This window comes from Cnephaeus nilssonii (assembly GCF_951640355.1).
Source record: "Cnephaeus nilssonii genome assembly, chromosome: 24".
In the NCBI taxonomy this organism is placed as follows: domain Eukaryota; kingdom Metazoa; phylum Chordata; class Mammalia; order Chiroptera; family Vespertilionidae; genus Cnephaeus; species Cnephaeus nilssonii.
The window spans coordinates 4,535,127-4,555,391 of record NC_137095.1 but is presented as its reverse complement, the minus strand read 5'-3'; the positions used below and the strand labels follow the sequence as shown (position 1 = coordinate 4,555,391).

General features: G+C 57.2%; 1 protein-coding gene across 1 annotated transcript in view; it reads left to right on the top strand.

The window, feature by feature from the left end:
- Positions 1 to 17,047, top strand: part of MTHFS (methenyltetrahydrofolate synthetase) — a 32,220-nt gene extending 15,173 nt beyond the window's left edge. The window contains exon 3 of the mRNA XM_079764152.1: positions 16,455 to 17,047. Coding sequence (XP_079620278.1) covers positions 16,455 to 16,681 — 227 coding nt within the window. The 3' untranslated portion in view covers positions 16,682 to 17,047. The remainder of the gene's footprint in view (positions 1 to 16,454) is intronic.
- The last annotated feature ends 3,218 nt before the right edge of the window (positions 17,048 to 20,265 follow it).

The window sequence follows — 20,265 nt, the reverse complement described above, 5'->3', positions numbered from 1 at the left end:
CTCTGAGTTTGCAAGGCCGCCACGCAGGCCTCCCCTGAGCTGTCAGGTCACACGTGGCCCCTTTCGTCCCCAGAATGCTGGTTCGCTTTCCCAAGGAGGCCCTGCCCTGAGTCAGGCGTCTCTAACAGACACCGGTCATAAGCTCAGGTCCCCCCACCCCCCGCCCCGGCCCCGCCCATCTGTTTGATTCACAAGGAAACACACAGAGGAAGGGCCGAGGTTTTCATGGTCTCCGGGGCCTCGCGTTCCAATGACCAGGGCCTCCTCATCGGCTTCCTTGGAGCCGTTCCGGAATTGTCTGTTTTATCTCGTGCAGCAGCAAGCTTAGACTACATTCTCATGTCACAGTGGCAATTTGCTTTTTGTTAACTCCCAGCCCATTAAGATGAAAAGACACTTCCTTAAGGGCTCTGGCCTGTTATTCTCGCCAAGGTGGGTTAGCCCGCCCAACGCTCTCATCACAAATGACAATTCACCGAGTGTGCCATCCAACACTTAAGTGTCGTTAAAAGGCCTGACCCAGGTGGCAGGGAGGTGCCTACACGCAGCTCGTCAGCTATTTAAACTCCTTTTCCAATTCGCTTTTTATTTCATTACCTTTCACTGAGACATCAGAACGTCTCTTAGGGGTATGTACATTTCTGTGTATGTTCAATTCAGGGAAGTGGCAGAATTTTTAATTTTAAGGGAAGTTTGAAATGAGAAAAAAAGAAATTGTTTTTAGTTTAGTGTTCTCACCCTCGCACCTCAAGCTAGAGCGGCGAAACCTGCATGTAAATCACCGTCATGGGTGTACGGGGCTGTGCTGTTCTTCCCCCTCCCCTTCCTCTTTATTTATTTATGAAATTTATTGGGGTGACATCCTATATAATAAAAGGCTAATATGCAAATTGTCCCCTCAACTGAGAGTTCAACAGGGAGTCGGGGCTGGCTGGCCAACCTCCCACGGCCCCACCTCCGCGGCCAGCTCTGACCCCAATTGTACCCCCCAACCCCGGTTGGGGGCGGGTGGGCCCGCCAACTGCCCACAGCCCCTTCCCCTGGCCGGCCCCGCTCCCAATCGCCTCCCCCGCATTAGGGGTGGGGCTGGCCAGCCAACTGCCTTCGTCCCCTCCCCCTGGCTGGCCAGGCCCGATGGGCCCCGATTGCGGGCCGGACCCCACCTGTGTACAAATTCGTGCACCCGCCTCTAGTTGGTTAATAAAATTCCATAGGTGTCCGGTGTACAGTTCTCTAGTACATCATCTGTATATTGTATTGTGTGTTCACCACCCCTAGTGAGTCTCCTTCCATCACCATGAATCCCCCTTTCCCCTCTCCTACCTCCCCCTCCCCTCTTCTCCTCTCCCTCGCTCGCTCTCTGTCCCTCCATCCCTCCCTCCATCTCTCTGTGCCCCTCCACCGACCGGTTTTCTAGTTGGTTAAGTGGGGCTACAACTCGGTGTCCAGAGTCCAGGGCCCTGTTTGTGGCCTGGACACTTGGCTGGCGGGCCCCTCCCCCGCCGCCCCCCCCCCCCCCCGGAATCCTCCTCCCGCAGTGTTGGCTGTGTGCGGGAAGAGCCGGGTTTTGGTAGCGAATTTTATAAGGAGCGATACCGCTGAACTGGGACTTTTAAAAATGGCAGAGAGGATCTATTCACCTTTTTCCTGGCATCTCCGAGGTACGGTCCACTTGTGTTTTGATTTCTCCACATACCAGTGGGGTCCTGCTTTTCCTGGGGGGCTCTCTGGAGGCACGGGTCTTTCCTCATTTCCCTCCCTGTGGCTGATGCAGGGCGCCCAGGCTCTCCCTGCAGAACCCATAGCTTCTTCCTGTGGCATTGGGCCCTTCTCAACACGGGCTAAGCGTGTCCTCGTTCATAGGTCCTTCCAGAGACAGCCGGGCCCTGGCCCCGCGCTTGGTCCACGCTTTCCCACATCTGTGCCGATGCCGGCTGTGTTTATCCCTTCCTCCTGCCTCTCTCTCCGGCCCTTCAGCATCCCCCTCAGTGATGCATGGCTGGTTCAATAGGTCATCCCCTCACTGAGGTTTCCCCGGACGTGTCCCCCTTCTCAGTGGGATGCAGCATTTAACTTCCTACCGTGAGGTCTGATCAATTATTAATCGATGCCCCTCCCCTGGGAGCAGACCTTAGGCCGCTTCACAATGGACACCCCACTCGCTTAGACCACATGCCGCTGGCTGAGGCCTTTCTCCCTCCGGACTTTCCCAGGACCCGGACCTGCGCAGAGAATTCTCCGCCCAGAAAAAGCCACCCAGAGGCCTTTAAACCCTCCGGCTCCCCGTCTTCGGGGGCGGGTGCTGTTTTGGGCTCAGCCCATCTGGTATCCGGATGGCCTAATAAGTTCATAATTCGTCACCCCTTTCGGCCTCGTGCATCCCTCCTTCAGCGACCCTCACGCCTCATCACTTACATCACGCCCTATCGCAGCTACTTGTCTATACACACTGAGTGGCCAGATGATGATGATCTCTGAACGCACAATAATCTGGCCACTCAGTGTGTGTCCTATATCATAAAGGGCTAATATGCAAATTGTCCCCTCGACCAGGAGTTCGACCAGCAGGCAGTCCGGCCAACCGCCCATGTCCCCTCCCCTCCCCTCCCCTGGCCAGGCTGGCTGGACCCCACCCGTGCATGAATTCATGCACCGGGCCTCTAATACACACACACACACACACACACACACACACACACACACACACTGAGTGGCCAGATTATTATGTGTTCAGAGATCATCATCATATGGCCACTCGGTGTATATAAAGCCAAGCGACCTGAATGACCGGAACGACTGGAAGGACTGGTTGCTATGACACACAATGTGGCCTGCCAACCGTCCCAATCGGGGGCAGGGCCGGCCAGTCAACCTCCCACAGCCCCTTCCCACCCCCACCCCCCGGCCGGCCCCAGCCCCAATCGGGGCTGGGGATGGCTGACCTCTCGCCGCACCCCCTGCCCCATGGAGATTGGGCCTAAACAGGCAGTCAGACATCCCCCAAGGGGTCCTGGATTGTGAGAGGGTGCAGGCCAGGCTGAGGGACCCCCCACCCCCGTCCCTGTGCATGAATTTCGTGCACCGGGCCTCTAGTAAGTTCGTAATCCTTCACCCCTTTCGACCTCGTGCATCCCTCCTTTGGCGACCTTAACACCTCATTACTTACATCACGCCCTATCGCAGTTACTTGTCTGTATGCGTACAACCTATCCCTGTGTCTGCTCAGATGGTTGGGCCCCGGAGTTATCAGCAGTTCATTCTCCATACCCTCTGCTCCTCGGACAGCGAGCTGTTAGCAGTGGCTGTTTCTTAACTCGATTCCCTTGCATTTTGATTGAGCTGCAAATCCTCAGGATTTTTTTTTCCTGCTTCCTTTTCCCCATCGAGGTGCTCTATCAGGTTTTAGGGAACATTTAGGGTTTCAAGAGCGAGCTTGTCTCCCCCCCACCCCCGCCCCCCACCAGAAGACGTACTGAAGCAGATAAAAGGGCAGCTGGAGTGACAAAAGCCCTTGGAGCGCCTTAGGAAAGGCCGTTATATGAAAAGCAGCCGCTATTATTCCCAAGGAATAGGCTGCTTTATCGCGGGCTCGCAGCAATAGGATTTGTTCTAGAAGGCACAGCTCATCCGAGCCCAGCGAGGAGCCCTCCGAGGCCGGAGAAGAGAGCGAGCAGGAGATATCGAATGTGCCACGTGGCTTCATTTTAGGTAAATGTGCCCGTTTAACCAGCCTCGGTAAAGCCAATGGTGGAGCCCCAGCCATTGTGGCCCAGTGGACAGAGCTCCGGCCTGCGGACTGAAGGGTCCCAGGTTCGATTCCGGTCAAGGGCAGGTACCTTGGTTGCGGGCACATCCCCAGTAGGGGGTGTGTAGGAGGCAGCTGATGGATGTTTCTCTCTCATCGATGTTTCTAACTCTCTGTCCCTCTCCCTTCCTCTCTGTAAAAAATCAATAAAATATATTAAAAAAAAAAAAGACAGCTGAATCCACCATAGCCTGTGTGGCTCAGTGGATGGAGCGTCGGCCTGCGGACTGAAGGGTCCCAGGTTCGATTCCCGTCAAGGGCATGTACCTTGGTTGCGGGCACATCCCCAGTGGGAGGTGTGCAGGAGGCAGCTGATGGATGTTTCTCTCTCATCGATGTTTCTAACTCTCTACCCCTCTCCCTTCCTCTCTGTTAAAAAAATCAATAAAATATATATTTTTTTAAAGACAGCTTAACCATCCCCTCCCCACCCCCCAGTGAAGTTCATTTTGGTCAGTATCTGCAGCACAGAATAAGCTGAAGCCGAGTTTTCCTTTTTCTCTTTTAACCTATTGTAGCTGCTGTAAAGCTGGGCTCAGCGAACTCTTTGTCAAGGGCCTGAGAGTTCATATCTGGGGCTCCGCGCTCTGCACTGTCTGCTGCGGCGATTCAGCGCTGCTGTGTCAACAGGAGGCAGAGCGAGGCGGCGGGCCACGCCGTACCCACAGAGCAGGCGGCGGCCAGGCTCGGCGCTCAGCCAGTCACCCTCACCCCTCTGCCCGCGTGTCGGGACCCTCACTTCTCTTCTGGTCCTTGGTGTGTTATATATATTTTTTAAAATATATTTTTATTGCCCGGCTGGTGTGGCTCAGCAGTTGAGCATCAACCCAGGAACCAGGAGGTCGCTGGTTCGATTCCCGGTCAGGGCACATGCCCAGGTTGTGTGCTTGATCCCCGGTGGGGGCCGTGCAGAAGGCAGCCAATCGATGACTTTCTCTCATTGATGTTTCTATCTTTCTCTCCCTTTCCCTTCCTCTCTCTCTAAAAGTCAATAAAAATATTTAAATATATATATATTTTTTATTGATTTCAGAGGGAGAGGGAGAAAGAGATGGAAACACCAATGATGAGAAAGAATCATGGATCGGCTGCCTCCTGCACGCCCCCGCTGAGGATCAAACCCACAACCTGGGCATGTGCCCTGACCGGGAATCAAACTGTGACCTCCTGGTTCACAGGGTGACACTCAACCACGGAGCCACGCCAGCCAGGCTACGTATTGATGTCAGAGAGGAAGGGAGAGGGAGAGAGAGAGAAACATCCATGATGAGAGAGAATCATGGATCGGCTGCCTCCTGCACGCCCCACACTGGGGATCGAGCCCACAATCCGGGCATGTGTCCTTGACCAGAATCGAACCTGGGACCCTTCAGTCTGCAGGCCGACGCCCTATCCACTGGTCCACACTGGCCAGGGCTAGCTTGCTATCTTTAATATGGGAGACAGCTGCCGTCGTTGCTCATAGTGACAACGATGATGATAAGAAAATAATGCAAACCCAGTGATCACTATCTACTGACTGGTATTCCTTTAATAATGCTGGAGTTATTCTCTATGCACCACACCAGCTAGCCTTCCAATATCATAACCAACACACTGAGGAAGACAGCCAGCGTGTTTGAAGTACATCTTCAAGGGGAGACTGGAGGTTTTCCTGAGTATTCCTAAAAATCTTGCTTTTTCTAAAGGAAGATAGCGTTGTTCTGATTATAAAAAGAAAACGGACTCAAGCAATACAGAGAGATATAAAGAAGAAAACACACACACCCGATCCCCACACCCGGCGGTCACCACCGGGAGCCACGTGGCAGTCCTTTTCTGGATCCGTCACGTGGCCCCTCCAGACCACTGTCCCTCACGCCTGCTCGTGCGCGTGGAGGGCGCTGCGTGGACTGCACAGGCGTCCTCGCCCTGGTTTCCGGTTCTTCAGCCACTGGAGGGGGGGAGGGAGGAGGGGGGAGGTGGAGGTGAGAGGTATTGGTTCCCTGCTGTCCCACCCCCAGCACATCAGCCCCTCGGGTGCCTGTAACCATGCCCGCTCCTCACACTTGCACCCTCAGATCTGGGGGTGACCCCAGCTCCCCAGGAGTTACCACCCTGGGAACTGCACCTTCTCTGCTGCCTTCCATCAGCCCTGCCCACCCTGTGAACCCTCCCAGGACTCAAGTGTCCTCGCCTCCCGGTGAGCGTGCCCCGCCCTCACGTGGCCCCGACGGACGGATACAAGGTCGTGTCCCATTTGAGCGACACCCACACCCACACCCAGGTGGGCGGGTAGCGCGTCCCTCGCCTGCTTTCCCTCTCCAGGCCGGACACAAAGCGCCGGGACGCCGGAGGTCGCGTGCCCGCTCTGGCATTGACGGGCCGTGTGACCTGGGTGGGTGACAGCACTCTCAGAGCGCGGCCGCCCCGTCGGAAGGAGAGGGAGGCTGGCATCTGCCCCGGGCCGCCTTGGCGAGATCCGATGAGGTCGCGTCTGCCAAGTGCATTAGCGCCGGGCCTGGCACGCCGCCCTCGGGGCCGAAAGGGACTCTGAGGAGCCATTCCATCTTCCTTCGTGGGAAGCAGGGTCTCCTCCAGGAGCCTTTGCGCATGGGAAGGCCATGCGTGACGGGGAGGGGAGGCCATGTGTGACGGGGAGGGGAGGCCATGCGTGACGGGGAGGGGAGGCCATGCGTGACGGGGAGGGGAGGCCATGCGTGACGGGGAGGGGAGGCCATGTGTGACGGGGAGGGGAGGCCATGCGTGACGGGGAGGGGAGGCCATGTGTGACGGGGAGGGAGGGCCATGGGTGACGGGGAGGGAAGGCCATGTGTGACGGGGAGGGAGGGCCATGCGTGACGGCTCCTTCCATGCAGGGTCCTGGGGCCCCCTGCTCTGCCCAGGCAGCCTTCTCCTGGCACCTCCGGCCAGGATGTCCCAGATGCCAGCAGGTGGCAGTAGAGAGCCACACCCGCCCTGCCTGTGCTTTGGGCCAGTAGCCGGGCCTAAGCACTGTATTGGGGTGTTCGTGTTGGGATTTTCCAGTTACTCAGAAAGCAGTGCTTTAGGACCTGCAGCGCGAGAGCAGGTGCCATTCACGCCTGCGCACACTCACACTGGCATTGTCCAACACTCGAGAGCTTCCCCCCTCCCTCTCTGTCCGCCTTCGCTCCCCTTTCCCGGAGGAGTCTGCCTGCCTGTCCCCTCCTTCCTTGACTTAAACACACAGCCGGTGCTCACGGGCAAACCAAAGCGCTGGGCTCAGCAGCGCCGAGGTTTTAAGTAGGAGGTTTGCAGGAACCGTCTCACATCCTGCCCGCCGGTGAGCAGCGTGCCCGGACATACGGGGGTGCTGCTGGTCCGGGGTGCTGCCGCCGGCGCTCTGGGGGCAATGCAGTCCCTGTGTCTGATGGGAACTCGGGGCCCCTGTTGGAAGAAAGGGCTTTATAATGACACAGCAGCGATCCGTCCCTCGGCAGCGGGTCTTCAGTGGGTGATTTTCGCTGTGGTGTCTGGTTCTGTGTGGAGGTTCCCCAAAGGCCAAAATGCACTAAGACCCAACGTACCACAAAGAGCGGAGGTGCCTTTACGACGTAAGGTTTAAAAAGTTAGCTGTCTCCTTAGGCGGGCTAGTCGAATCCTAAGAGCACTGTGAGTTTTCAGGGAAATACACTTTTTTTCTTTTTTTTTTTATTGTTTAAAGTATTACAAATAGTAGTACATATGTCGCCTTCCCCCAGCCTCTCCCACCCCCCGGCACACGCCCTCACCCCCCTCCCAGTGTCTTGTGTCCATTGGTTAAGCTTATATGCACGCATACAAGTCCTTCAGTTGATCTCGTACCTCCCTCCCCAGCCTTCCCGCTGTCATTTGACAGTCTGTTCGATGCCTCTCTGCCTCTGTATCTATTTTTGTTCATCAGTTTATAATGTTCTTTATTATCCACTAGAGGCCCAGTGCATGAAATTCGTGCACGGGGGAGGGCGGGTGTGTGTCCCTTAGCCCAGCCTGCACCCTCTCCAATCTGGGACCCCTCGAGGGATGTCTGACTGCCCGTTTAGGCCCGATCCTATTGGGATCGGGCCTAAACAGACATCCCTCTCACAATCCAGGACTGCTGGCTCCCAGCTGCTCGCCTGCCTGCCTTCCTGATTGCCCCTAACCACTTCTGCCTGCCAGCCTGATCACCCCCTAACCACTCCCCTGCCAGCCTGATTGCCCCTAACTGCCCTCCCCTGCCAGCCTCATCACCCCTAACTGCCCTCCCCTGCTGACTTGGTCACCCCAACTGCCCTCCCCTGCAAGCCTCATCACCCCTAACTGTTCTCCCCTGCAGGCCTGGTCCCCCCCCAACTGCCCTCCCCTGCCAACCTGGTCACCCCTAACTGCCCTCCCCTGCCAGCCTAATCGCCCCTAACTGCTCTCCCCTGCTGGTCTGGTCTCCCCCCCAACTGCCCTCCCCTGCAAGCTTGGTCCCCCCCAATTACCCTCCCCTGTAGGCTTGATCGCCCCCAACTGCCCTCCCTTGCAGGCCTGGTCCCTCCCAACTGCCCTCCCCTGCTGGCCATCTTGTGGTGGCCATCTTGTGTCCACATGGGGGCAGCCATCTTGTGTGTTGGAGTGATTATCAATTTGCATATTACTCTTTTATTAGATAGGATAAATGAGTGAGATCATGTGATATTTATCTTTCTCTGACTGGCTTATTTCACTTAGCAGAATGCTCTCCAGTTCCATCCATGCTGTTGCAAATGGTAAGAATTCCTTCTTTTTTACCGCAGCGTAGTATTCCATTGTGTAGACGGACCACAGTTTTCTAATCCACTCATCTGCTGACGGGCACTTAGGCTGTTTCCAAATCTTAGCTGTGGTGAATGGTGCTGCTGTGAACATAGGGGTGCATATGTCCTTTCTGATGGGTGTTTCTGGTTTCTTGGGATATATTCCTAGGAGTGGGATCACTGGGTCCAATGGGAGTTCCATTTTTAGTTTTTTGAGGAAACTCCATACTGTTCTCCACAGCGGCTGCACCCGTCTGCATTCCCACCAGCAGGGCACGAGGGTTCCTTTTTCTCCGCATCCTCGCCAGCACTTGTCGTGTGATCTGCTGATGATAGGAAATACGTTTTTTTAAAAGCCCCATTTTTACATATAATCAGAGGTGCGATCGATTTGACGACTCGCCACAGGAAGGGTTTTGTGTCTCCCCTCGTGCGCTGTGCTGTGTCCCCGTGAGGAGGGGCCAGCGAGGCCGTGTTCCAGTCTGTCCTTTCGGGGCAGCCGTGAGCTCCAAGCACACGGTGGGTTTCTGAGCGTTCTGCCCCCGGAGCTGCACGGATCCCTGGCTCTGAGTTTTCTTTGAGGATTTCCGCTTCTCCGTGTTTTAAATATATCTTATTGATTTTTTACAGAGAGGAAGGGAGAGGGAGAGAATCAGAAACATCGATGAGAAAGAAACATCCATCAGCTGCCTCCTGCACACCCCCCACTGGGGATGTGCCCGCAACCCAGGTACATGCCATTGACGGGAATCGAACCCGGGACCCTTCAGTCTGCAGTCCAACGCTCTATCCACTGAGCCACACCGGTTAGGGCTTCTCCGTGTTTGAGAAACACGTGTGAGGGACGTGCCCTGTCTGTCCTTGGCCGCGTGGCTTAAGGAGCGAGCGCGCAGCGATTGATAAAGTTGGCATCTGGTGTTAACAGCTCACAGACACCTCATGGCACAGTGGGCCAGTCCACTCCAGAGCGTAGGTGGAGGCGGTTGGACTGAGGCTGCCAAGCTGCTACGTGGGGGTGCTGGGACCCAGGCCCCACAGCCGGACCAGAAGCCTGCACTGAGCCCGCCTCTCTCCGCCTCTGACGCGCTCGCCGTGTTCCCTCCGCCCCTTTGCCTGATCCGCGTCCCCTTCAGCAACAGGAGCAGCGTGTGCCGCCAGTCCTCACCCCTCTGGCAGCAAGCCCGCGGCGTCTCTCCTGAGTGAATGCCCCGAGCGATCTGACCTCCCTGAGCCCGGAGCCTCAGTTTTCTCATCTGTGAAATGGGCATGCGAACCCCTCTCCCCAGCCTCACCAGGCAGATGCGCTGCCCAGCGGGTCCCGTCACCTTCCATCCCCGGGGCTGGCGTGGTGCCTGGCACGCGTGGGCACTGACACGTGTTCATGTCTCTGCTCGCCTCCCCCACACGCTGGACTTGGGATCAGCATCAGGTGCCGCCGGACGGTCTGAACAGATGGCCCCGCGGATGGAGTCGGGAGCTAAGACACATGTGGCTGAGAGTCTTAACTGCTTCGCTCTCATTCTCGCTCGCACGGTAAACGGAACTGAGATCGGCATATCTCAGGGGAGAGACCACAGCTCTGCTCCCAGGAGCAGGCAGGGGATTCCTCCCTGTGGGGGGTGGCGTTCTCGCGGCATCGGATGGGGCCGCTCACACCAACCTGCACGGGCAGGGCGCGCAGATGGCCGGAGAGCTGAGGTGTGTTTTGCTGTCACTGTTAGGGTGAGAGGGGTCTGGCAGGCCTGGGGAACGCATGGCAGGAGCAGGGGCTGCAGGCGGGAGACCCTGGGGTGGGGGTGGGACGGTGACTGTGTTGATGCTCAGCTACACCAGCCGGAACTGGCATTTCTTTCTTTTTCTTTTTTTTAAATATATTTTTCTTGATTTCAGAGAGGAAGGGAGAGGAAGAGAAATAGAAACATCAGTGATGAGAGGATCATTGATTGGCTGCCTCCTGCACGCCCCCCCACTGGGGCTGGAGCCGGCAACCCATGCATGTGCCCTGACCGGGAATCGAACCCAGGACCCTTCAGTCCCCAGGCCGACGCTCTATCCACTGAGCCATATCAGCCAGGGCAGCATTTCTTAATTAAGAAAGAAAAGCTTTCCTAATGACTGGGATGAGCATAGGAGGCGGCATCCGCGCCCAGGGCTGCAGAGCTCACGGGCATCATCGAGGTCAGTGTTCGTGACCAGCCGGTGGGGTGGGCACTGTGAGTAGCTGCCTCCTGTGGATGAGAAGGTGGGGGCCCCGGATGGGTGGCTGCACCTCAGGGACGGCCCCAGGCCCTGCCCGCCACCCTGGACGGCCACCAGAGGGCGCTGGCGTTCAGAGCCAGCTCCAAGTGCACAGGCCGGTGTTGCCGGCAGCGTTGGGGCTGAGTTTCCGGAAGGTGAGCTGGCAGTTTGGATGCAGAGCCCCGGTGGGAGCCAGCAGAGCCTGGGGAGAGCGGCCGGCACACCACACCGCGACGGCAGGACAGGCGGCCTGGGGCGAGCACTTCAGGACTGGGGTTGCAGGCCTGATGCCGCGGGGCTGCTGGGCTCCGGCCGGGCCTGTAAGCAGGTGCAGGACTGGCACCGGGTGGCTCTCACACGTGGTGCTGGTGCCAGCGCCTATCTAACGCGCCTCTGGTGCCTGGAAGGGAGCCGTGCTAGGGGCTGACACAGCATGCTAGGGGCCCGGTGCACGAAATCAGTGCCAGGGGCTCGGCCCTCGCAGCCACAGTGGCTGCCTTGGCCCTCACAGCCCCGACTTCGTCCAAAGGTTGTCCGGAAGATCGTCTGGAAGGTTGTCTGGATGGTCATTCTGCTGTTCAGCAATCCAGTCTAATTAGCATATTACGCTTTTATTATTATAGACTAGAAGCCCAGTGCACGAAATTCGTGCACTGCGGCGGGGAAGGGGGGTCCCTCAGCCTGGCCTGCACCCTCTCACAGTCTGGGTCCCCTTGGGAGATGTCTGCTGAGGGGGGATCGGGCCAAAACCGGCAATCGGACACCCCTCTCGCAGTCCGGGACCCCTCGCTCCTTACCACCTGCCTGCTCGCTGCTCCTTACCACTTGGCTTGCTCTTCCTTAGCGCTGTGCCCTCGCCTCCCGGCTTCTCTGACTAGCATGCTGCTTCCGTCCCGGCCTGAGGGGTGGCCAGAACACTGGCCCCAGGAAATGGCCTGTCTGTGGGGCAGACTATAAATATTTCTCTCTTTTCCACGTCCATTGTGGCTAGAGAGCGGTCTGGTTCCTGAGTAGGGGCGGCAGGGGATTGAGAAAATTAAAGAGACAGACACAAATACAGTAGGGAAAGCTGGGCCAGGTGGGACCGCTGTCCTCTGATGGAGAGACAGGGACTCAGAGCCAATACAGCGCGTTTATTTTATACAGCAAAAATCAGGAAGTTTCACTAAAGCCCAAGACAAAGGAGATTATGTGCATTCTTGTGGCTTCTTTGTAATCGTCACTTCTGGGTGGGCCGGATAATCGTGTTTGTTCCTGGTGCTTGGCTGGATTTAGATAACGAAGCCCCCCCCCCTGGTGCCTGAGCTGAAGGTCAGGCTGACAACACTCCTGCCTCTGGCAAGGTGAGTTTCCAGGATGTGGCTCTGCTAATGCCACTGGATTCAGCTGACAATAATTAAAGAAACTCTCACGTGCCTTCCCAGGCGTTCTCTACAGCAGACACACGCGAACCGGCGGCAGCACAGGGTGGACGCCAGGAGGCCGTCATGACAGCGCAGGAGTGATGAGAGCAGAGGGGCCAGATCCGTTCCAACCCCAGGGCTTTGAGGACGTTACTTCCTCACTCTCACGTCTCCTTTTCCGTCCTCCCCGCTGCCTGCAGGCAGGCGCTCTCAAGTCCCACCTTCTCTCTCTGGTGTCCTGACGCTGGTGGAAACCCTGACTGTCCCCCGGTTTCCTCTTGGTACCTTTGCCTCTGATAAAAGATTGTGGTGAAGGGCACGTGACCTGGATCCACCTCCTCACAGACATTTAAGCGCCAGCGCAGGGTTAACTGACACGTACCGCCCATCTCGCACGCGTGAGACTCGCACCCTCACCGGGGGGCAGGGCTTCCGTTCCCGCCTCCCGGGACCCCGCCAGCCTGGCCGCCGCCATGCTGTTCCCTGTGGGTTTGGCTGCTTGAGATCCCTCATTTGGGGGGGGGGGGGTCGTGCAGTGTCACTCCTGCTGCCGCCGGCTCATTTCCCGTCACCTGCTGTGCTCGGGGCTCTTCCGCCATGTGCCCATGCGGCGTTTTCCCCTTTTCCGTGGCCGAGTGCTATTCCTTTGCGCATCACATCTTGTTTGTGCGTTGATTCTGTTGATGGGCTTTCAGGCTGCTCCCACTTCGTGGCTATTGCGACTCATGCGGCCGTGCCCATGGTGTGCAGCTCTCTCTCCAAAACCCCGATTTCCCTGCTTCTGGATCCATACCCAGAAGTGGGTCGTTGCTGGCTCTGTTCCTAATGTTCTGAGGAGCCTCCGCCCTGCTTCCTGTAGTGGCTGTACCTTTTCTGTTCCCAGCAGCAGTGCGGGGGTCCCCCTTTCTCCCCATCCTCACCCACATTGATTCTGTTTTGGGGGGCGGCGGGGGGGGGGGGGCGGTAAATGGACATCCTAACCGGTGTGAAGTGATACTTGAGGTATTGATGAACATTTTCCTGATGATTACTGATGTTGAGCCTTTGTCCAGGTACCTGTCGGACATTTTTTGGGGGGCTTTTGGAGGGAAGTGTCTAAGTCCTTTGTCTATTTTTTAAATTGGGTTAATTTGTGTGTTTTTTTAAATATATTTTTTATTGATTTCAGAGAGGAAGGTAGAGGGAGAGAGAGAGAAACATCAATGCTGAGAGAGAATCATGGACCGGCTGCCTCCTGCACGCCCCACACTGGGGATCGAGCCCACAACCTAGGCATGTGCCCTTGGCTGGAATCGAACCCGGGACCTTTCAGTCCACAGGCCAACGCTCTATCCACTGAGCCACACCAGCCAGGGATTAATTTGGGTTTTTGCTCTTGAGCTGTAGGGATCTCATCGACGTTAGCTGCCTTGTCTCCATGCCCCTCTCTGATGGAATCATGTCTTCCACTCCGCCTGGCCCTCCCGCCCTAGGATTCCCGCCCCACAGTCTGCTCCTCCCACCTTCCCGCGGTTTCCACAATACACCCAACCTACACACGTCCTTAGAAGCCCAGGTCAAGTCAGGGCTCCCCGAGGCCTCTCCTGGCCACAGCCAGCCACCCCCTCTGCTGAAGTCTCTGTACTTCTTCTTTTATCTACACTAGTAAAAGAGTAATATGCAAATTGACCGTACCTTCGCTACGCCCACAGCCAATCAGAGCGAACAAGATGGCGGTTAATTTGCATATGCTGAGGGAGGGAGGAGTGAAGAAAGCAGAAAGCAAGGCGCCTGCGGGGGCGGGCGGCAGCGCAGCTGTGGAGCACGTGGCCATGGTGGCCTCAGAGGCGGTGGCAGGCAGTGTGCGCAGCGGCGACTGCACGCGGCCGCAGCAGTGGCAGAGGTGGTGGCAGCAGCTGTGGTGGCAGTGGCGGTGGGTGGGGCGCTCAGTGGAGGCGGCGGGCGGGGCGTGGCGAGGCGGGTGGGGCATGGCAGGGCGGGTGGGCAGGGTGGGGCGCGCAGCAGCAGCGCGCACAGCAGAGGAGGCGTTGGCAGCATGCGAGGCGGGTCAGGGTGCTCAGAGGAGGCGGCAGCACGCGGCCACAGAGGCAGCTGCATCAGCGGGCGCGGAGGGTCAGGAGTGCGGGGTGAGGCATGCAGCGGCAGCGGCTGTGTCCTCCACGTGGCCGCATGAGGAGGAGGTGGCCTCGGGCTGGGTTGGGTGGGTGGGGCGGGCGGGGGGTGCCCCGCCCATTCCGCCCACCCCGCCCGTTCCGCCCGCCTTGCCCCGCCCTGCCCACCGCAGTGGGAGAGGTGGGGGCATGGGAGAGGTGGCCGGGCGGGAGGGAAGCCTGCCAGAAGTCTTGCAGGAATATTCCTGCAATGGGTCCCTAGTATATATATATAATGTGCCTATTTTTTTAAAATATATTTTATTGATTTTTTTACAGAGAGGAAGGGAGAGGGATGGAGAGTTAGAAACATCGATGAGAGAGAAACATCCATCAGCTGCCTCCTGCACACCCCCCACTGGGGATGTGCCCACAACCAAGGTACATGCCCTTGACCGGAATCGAACCCGTGACCCTTGAGTCCGCAGGCCGACGCTCTATCCACTGAGCCACACCGGCCAGGGCCTCTCTGTACTTCCTGACTCGCTTTTGAGTAAGAGGCAGAGACTGTGCCTGGCTTTGGGGTGGAGATGACACGGGCGTGTTTTAGGTTAACTGACCTTCACCACCTCCCTCCCCAGGACTTCCCAAGCCAATTGCCACACTGTCGGGGGGCAGAGCTGCCCAGTGGGCCTGCGTGGGCTCTGCCGCGGGGAGCACGTGGAGGGGGCGGGGTCTGAGTGCGCCAGCCGCTGGCCTCCCAAGGGAGAAAGATGAGCCGGCCGGGGCCGCGATGGGCCTAGACAGCAGGTGTGCACGGCAAGGTCGTGACGGTCACATGACGGCATGCCCTGCTGGGCGCCGGCAGGCGGGGTGGCAGGTGTGAGCTGGGAGCCAGAGAGCAGCTGCGCTCACCGCGCCGTTCTGCAGGTCGTCAGCACAGCTGCGGAGAGCGGGTCCCCTCTCCTCGGAACACCCGTTCCAGAGAGTTCTCGGCTCCCATGCGTGTCCTGGCCAGCGGGGCTGAGCAGTGGCCCGTCCACGCTGCGCTGGAGGTCAGCCAGGAGCCCCGGGGCAGCCTTCAGGGGCCCAGGCCCCGGACAGGAAGGCTGGGCCATTTCCGGTCCCTGTGTGCCCCGGAGGGATCCAGCCGTGGGCTGGTTCTGCGGCCTCGATCGTGTCCTTTTGGAATGGCCCCAGGAGGTCAAAGCCTGCCCTCAAGTGGACCGGGGACAGCTGACCACCTGTTCCGGCTTGCTTTCTTTTTTGAAAAATATGTTCTATTGATTTTTTACAGAGAAGAAGGGAGAGGGACAGAGTTAGAAACATAGATGAGAGAGAAACATCCATCAGCTGCCTCCTGCACACCTCCTACTGGGGATGTGCCCGCAACCAAGGTACATGTCCTTGACCGGAATCGAACCCGGGACCCTTCAGTCCGCAGGCCGACGCTCTGTCCACTGAGCCACACCAGTTAGGGCTGGTCCGGCCTCCTTATGCCCTCCTCCCACCCCTCCAGGGGTCACATCCTGGGATACGGGCTCCCCTGCCAGGCCGGTGTGTAGGATCACCCGATGCTTAAACAGAGATAGGAAGGAAGAAACAAGATCCTAGGCCCTGCCCTAACCGGTGTGGCTCAGTGGATAGAGCATCGGCCTGCAGACTGAAGGGTCCCAGGTTCGATTCCGGTCAAGGGCATGTACCTTGGTTGCAGGCACATCCCCAGTAGGGGGCGTGCAGGAGGCAGCTGATCGATGTTTCTCTCTCATCGATGTTTCTAACTCTCTCTCTCTCTCTCTTCCTCTCTGTAAAAAAATCAATGAAATATATTTTTAAAATTAAAAAAAAAAAAAAAGATTGTTGGCCCCTGGCCCTGGCGTCGCTGAGCTCGGTTGTGGCTGGGCTGGGTCTGACGTTTATGCGATGACCCTGTACCTGCGATCAGGACACGGAGCCCTGGCGGGTGAGAGATGGGCTGCTGAGGAGCCGGTCATTTCTTTCCTCCTTTGTCCGACCTGGGCTTGTGGGTTTTAGAGTGATCACGCGTTTCCTTAGACATCAGAGAAAGTTGTCGTGAAAAACAACACGCAGGCTTCACAGGGGTCTGTCTTTCCGAAGCCGTTCACCCCCATCTGTGCATTCCTCTTCCCCACAGGCGGCCTGGACCTCATCTTCATGCCGGGTCTCGGGTTCGACAAGCAAGGCCACCGGCTGGGCCGGGGCCGGGGCTACTACGACGCCTACCTGAGGCGCTGCGAGCAGCACCAGCGGGCGAAGCCCTACACCATGGCCTTGGCGTTCAAGGAGCAGATTTGCGCCCAGGTCCCCGTGGACGAACATGACGTGAAGGTAGACGAAGTCCTCTACGAAGACACCCCCTGAGCCCCGCCGCTGCAGCCCGATGCGCGGGGTCCAGGCCTGAGAGAGGGGCACACAGAAGACGTGCGTGTCCCGTCAGGAGTCAGTCAGAATCGCACCCCACCGGGAACACGGGCTGCATTGTGGTAATGATTACAAGATACAAAACCCAAAACCACCTTTAAAAATGAATAGAGTGCCCTGGCCGGTGTGGCTCAGGGGGTAGAGCGTCGGCCTGCGGATTGAAGGGTCCCAGATTCGATTCCCAGGTTGCGGGCTCGATCCCCAGTGTGGGGCGTGCAGGAGGCAGCTGATCCATGATTCTCTCTCATCATTGATGTGTCTCTCTCTCCCTCTCCCTTCCTCTCTGAAATCAATAAAAAATATTTTTAAAAAATTAATAGAGCTTTTGGTGGCTGTGATGCTTGGGAGGTCCGGCCGGGCCGAGGACATCGGATCTCATTGTCCTCCCAGCAATTCAACCCTCCCCTGAAGGCCCTCAATAAAACTGATTAATCCCAAAATGAAATTAAATGAATAGACTTGGGTACAGTAGAACATGAATTAAAATGGAGGCCCTCATCATAGGGTTTTGAGCTTAATTTCCCAGTGCGAACATGACTAGTCGATCTCTCTGCTGTTCAGTGTAAGTAAATATTTCTGAGGAAGTGTGCTCTGACTCAGGGAGGGAGGAAGGTGAACTCCCGGGAGCGGGCGCTGTCCAGGGTCCTGCCGTGGCCCGGCCGCCTTGGCAGGTATGTGCACACTCACCATGACGAGTGATGTGTTGGTGTTGGCTTCATGCACAGGGATTCTCAAGAATATTACTGCTCACACTTTCATAGCTAACCGACTTACCTTGGGGTGTTTCAGATATATATATACACTGAGTGGCCAGATGATGATGATCTCCGAACGCATAATAGTCTGGCCACTCCGTGTATATCCTTCCTATATAATAAAAGGCTAATATGCAAATTGTCCTCTCGACCAGGAGTTCGACCAGCAGGCAGGCCAGCCAACCACCCATGTCCCCTCCCCCTGGCCAGGCTGGCCGGACCCCACCCATGCACGAATTCACGCATTGGGCCTCTAATATATATATATATACTGAGTGGCCAGATTATTATACGTTCAGAGATCATCATAATCTGGCCACTCTGTATATATTTTTTGGATGAGTTAATAGAATACATTCAGGATATTTTCATCCATACTCTTTGGATGATAGCTTATGATTTGATGTTTTAGGTACAAAAGTTGAAAAAAAAAAAAGCACTTTAAAAATGTCCACTGACCTCACGTGGTACTTTCCCAGCGCAGGGTGCACAGTGGGAGGCGGGAGGGAGACCGTTTCTGTGAGCTGCGAGGTCATGTGACCGCGCTGCTTACACGTCGGAGGGGTGACTTCAACCGTGAGGTCAGGTGCAATGCTCACAGCGCTGGCCGGCAATGGGTCCGAACTGGGTAAGCAGTCAAAGCTCTGAGCCGCTGCGGGTCTGGAAGCTTTAGCTCCTCCCGCCAAAGGGGGTGTCACACGCCCCTCCCCAGCCTCTCCCGTGCAGGCAGGTGCTGAGGCTCAGGGACTGAGGACTGCAGGGCCTCCCTGGACGGGGGGCCTTCCCCAGGGTCCCCTCGGGGGCCGTGGGCCCTGTGCCGAATGTGAGAAGCCACGGCCAGCACGGCTTCCGGGTTCAAAGGCTTGGAGAAAGAGCTGACGCACAAATTGACACACAAGACAAGAAATATTCATTTGGAATTGTGGGGGGAAGCCAGGGAAAGCTTAACTGGAGCAGTCAAGGTCCACTGAGTCTCTTATTTACTAGAATACACAGTTGTCATTTAGGAATGCAGACAGACATATCCATGGTAATGTTTAGTAAACAGTAAGATTATCAGGTTGGGGGAGTTTGCTTTAGGCCAGTCCTCAGCAAACTCATTAGTCCACAGCCAAATATCAACAGGACAACGATTGAAATTTCTTTGGAGAGCCAAATTTTTTAAACTTAAACTTCTTCTAACACCACTTCTTCAAAATAGACTCGCCCAGGCCGTGGTATTTTGTGGAAGAGCCACACTCAAGGGGCCAAAGAGCCGCACGTGGCTCACGAGCCGCCGCGGTTTGCCGACCATGGCTTTAGGCCATTGAGTCAGCAGTAGGTAATAAAATGCAAATTCACCCTGTGACTATCAAAGGAGTTATGTTAATTACTATTGATCTTGGTTTCCAGCAGCGGAAAATGTTGGGAAGGGGAAAGCCACCCTGGCGTCGCAGGTGGTGACCTGGAACCTGTGATCAGGGCACAGGCCCACGGTGAGGGTGTCGGGTTAGGGGGCCGTGCAGGAGGGGGGGCCGGCAGTGAGGCCCGCACAGAACACCGGTGAGTGCTGGGCCCCGTGTCCACGGCGGCTGCCCGTCTGTGGTCTGTGCCTGATTTCACGGGAAAGGAAACTGTCAAGTGCTGGTCCACGTGACATACCAGTCAGAGCAGCACGTGTTGATCACAGAGCCCTGCAGAGGGTGGGCCGGCGGGCAGGCGGGTGGCTCCGTGGCGGCTCACGTCCTGGTCCCAGCTTCTCTCTTCTCTCCGAGATCACGGGGAAACGCGTTCGAATCGCACCACGATCGCGTGTTTGCATGCCACTCTCCACCAGCCCACAAGCTCCAAGTGGGCAAATTCTCTGCTAATTGTATGGTTTGCCCCAGTCCCCGCCACAGGCCCCACCCACAGCACAGCCAGCCCCTTCCTGCTGAAGGGATGGGCCCGCGTGCGTGTCGCTGTGGCTTCGGAAGCTCTCTCGGAGGGAGAAGCCGAATGTACCGGCTGAGGCTGGCGCGCTCAGCAGAGGGTGCCCGGCTCCCCCATCGCCAAAGGACATGGGTGGCATCGAGCCTCAGGGGCCGAGGCTGGTGGCAGGAACCCCCGACGTTTCCCCAGGGCCCAGCAGGGTGCATCCCCCAAACGGCAGGCTGGTTTGCTGGCCAGTTCTTGTTCCCCCCGCAGCCGTGAGCACAGCTGGCCAGACGTACCAGCGGGCCTTCCAGCCGGGGCGGGAGCCCAGGGCCTGGCGGAGGCAGAGTCGGCACACTGCAGAACCCGCCAGTCACCGGGGAGATGGGAGGGGATAGGGTCCTGCTCTGGCCGGAGCCCTTCCTGGACCGCAGGAGGCCAGGGAAACGCAAGTGCGTTTATTATGTATACTAGAGGCCCAGTGCACAAAATTCGTGCATGGGGTGGGGAGGTCCCTCATCCCGGCCTGCCCCTCTCCAATCCAGGACATCCCCCTTGCAATCCGGGACCGCTGGCTCCTAACCGATCACCTGCCTGTCTGCCTGATTGCCCCTAACCACCTCTGCCTGCTGGCCTAATGCCTCTAATTGCTCCCCTGCTGGCCTGATCACCCCTAACTGCCTCTGCCTGCCAGCCTGATCGCCCCCTAACTGCTCTCCTCTGCCGTCCTGATCGCCCCCAACTGTTCTCCCCTTCTGGCCTAACCACCCCTAACCTCCTCTGCCTTGGCCCCTGCCACCATGGCTTTGTCCAGAAGGATGTCCAGAAGATGTCTGGTCTAATTAGCATATTACCCTTTTATTAGCATAGATTAGC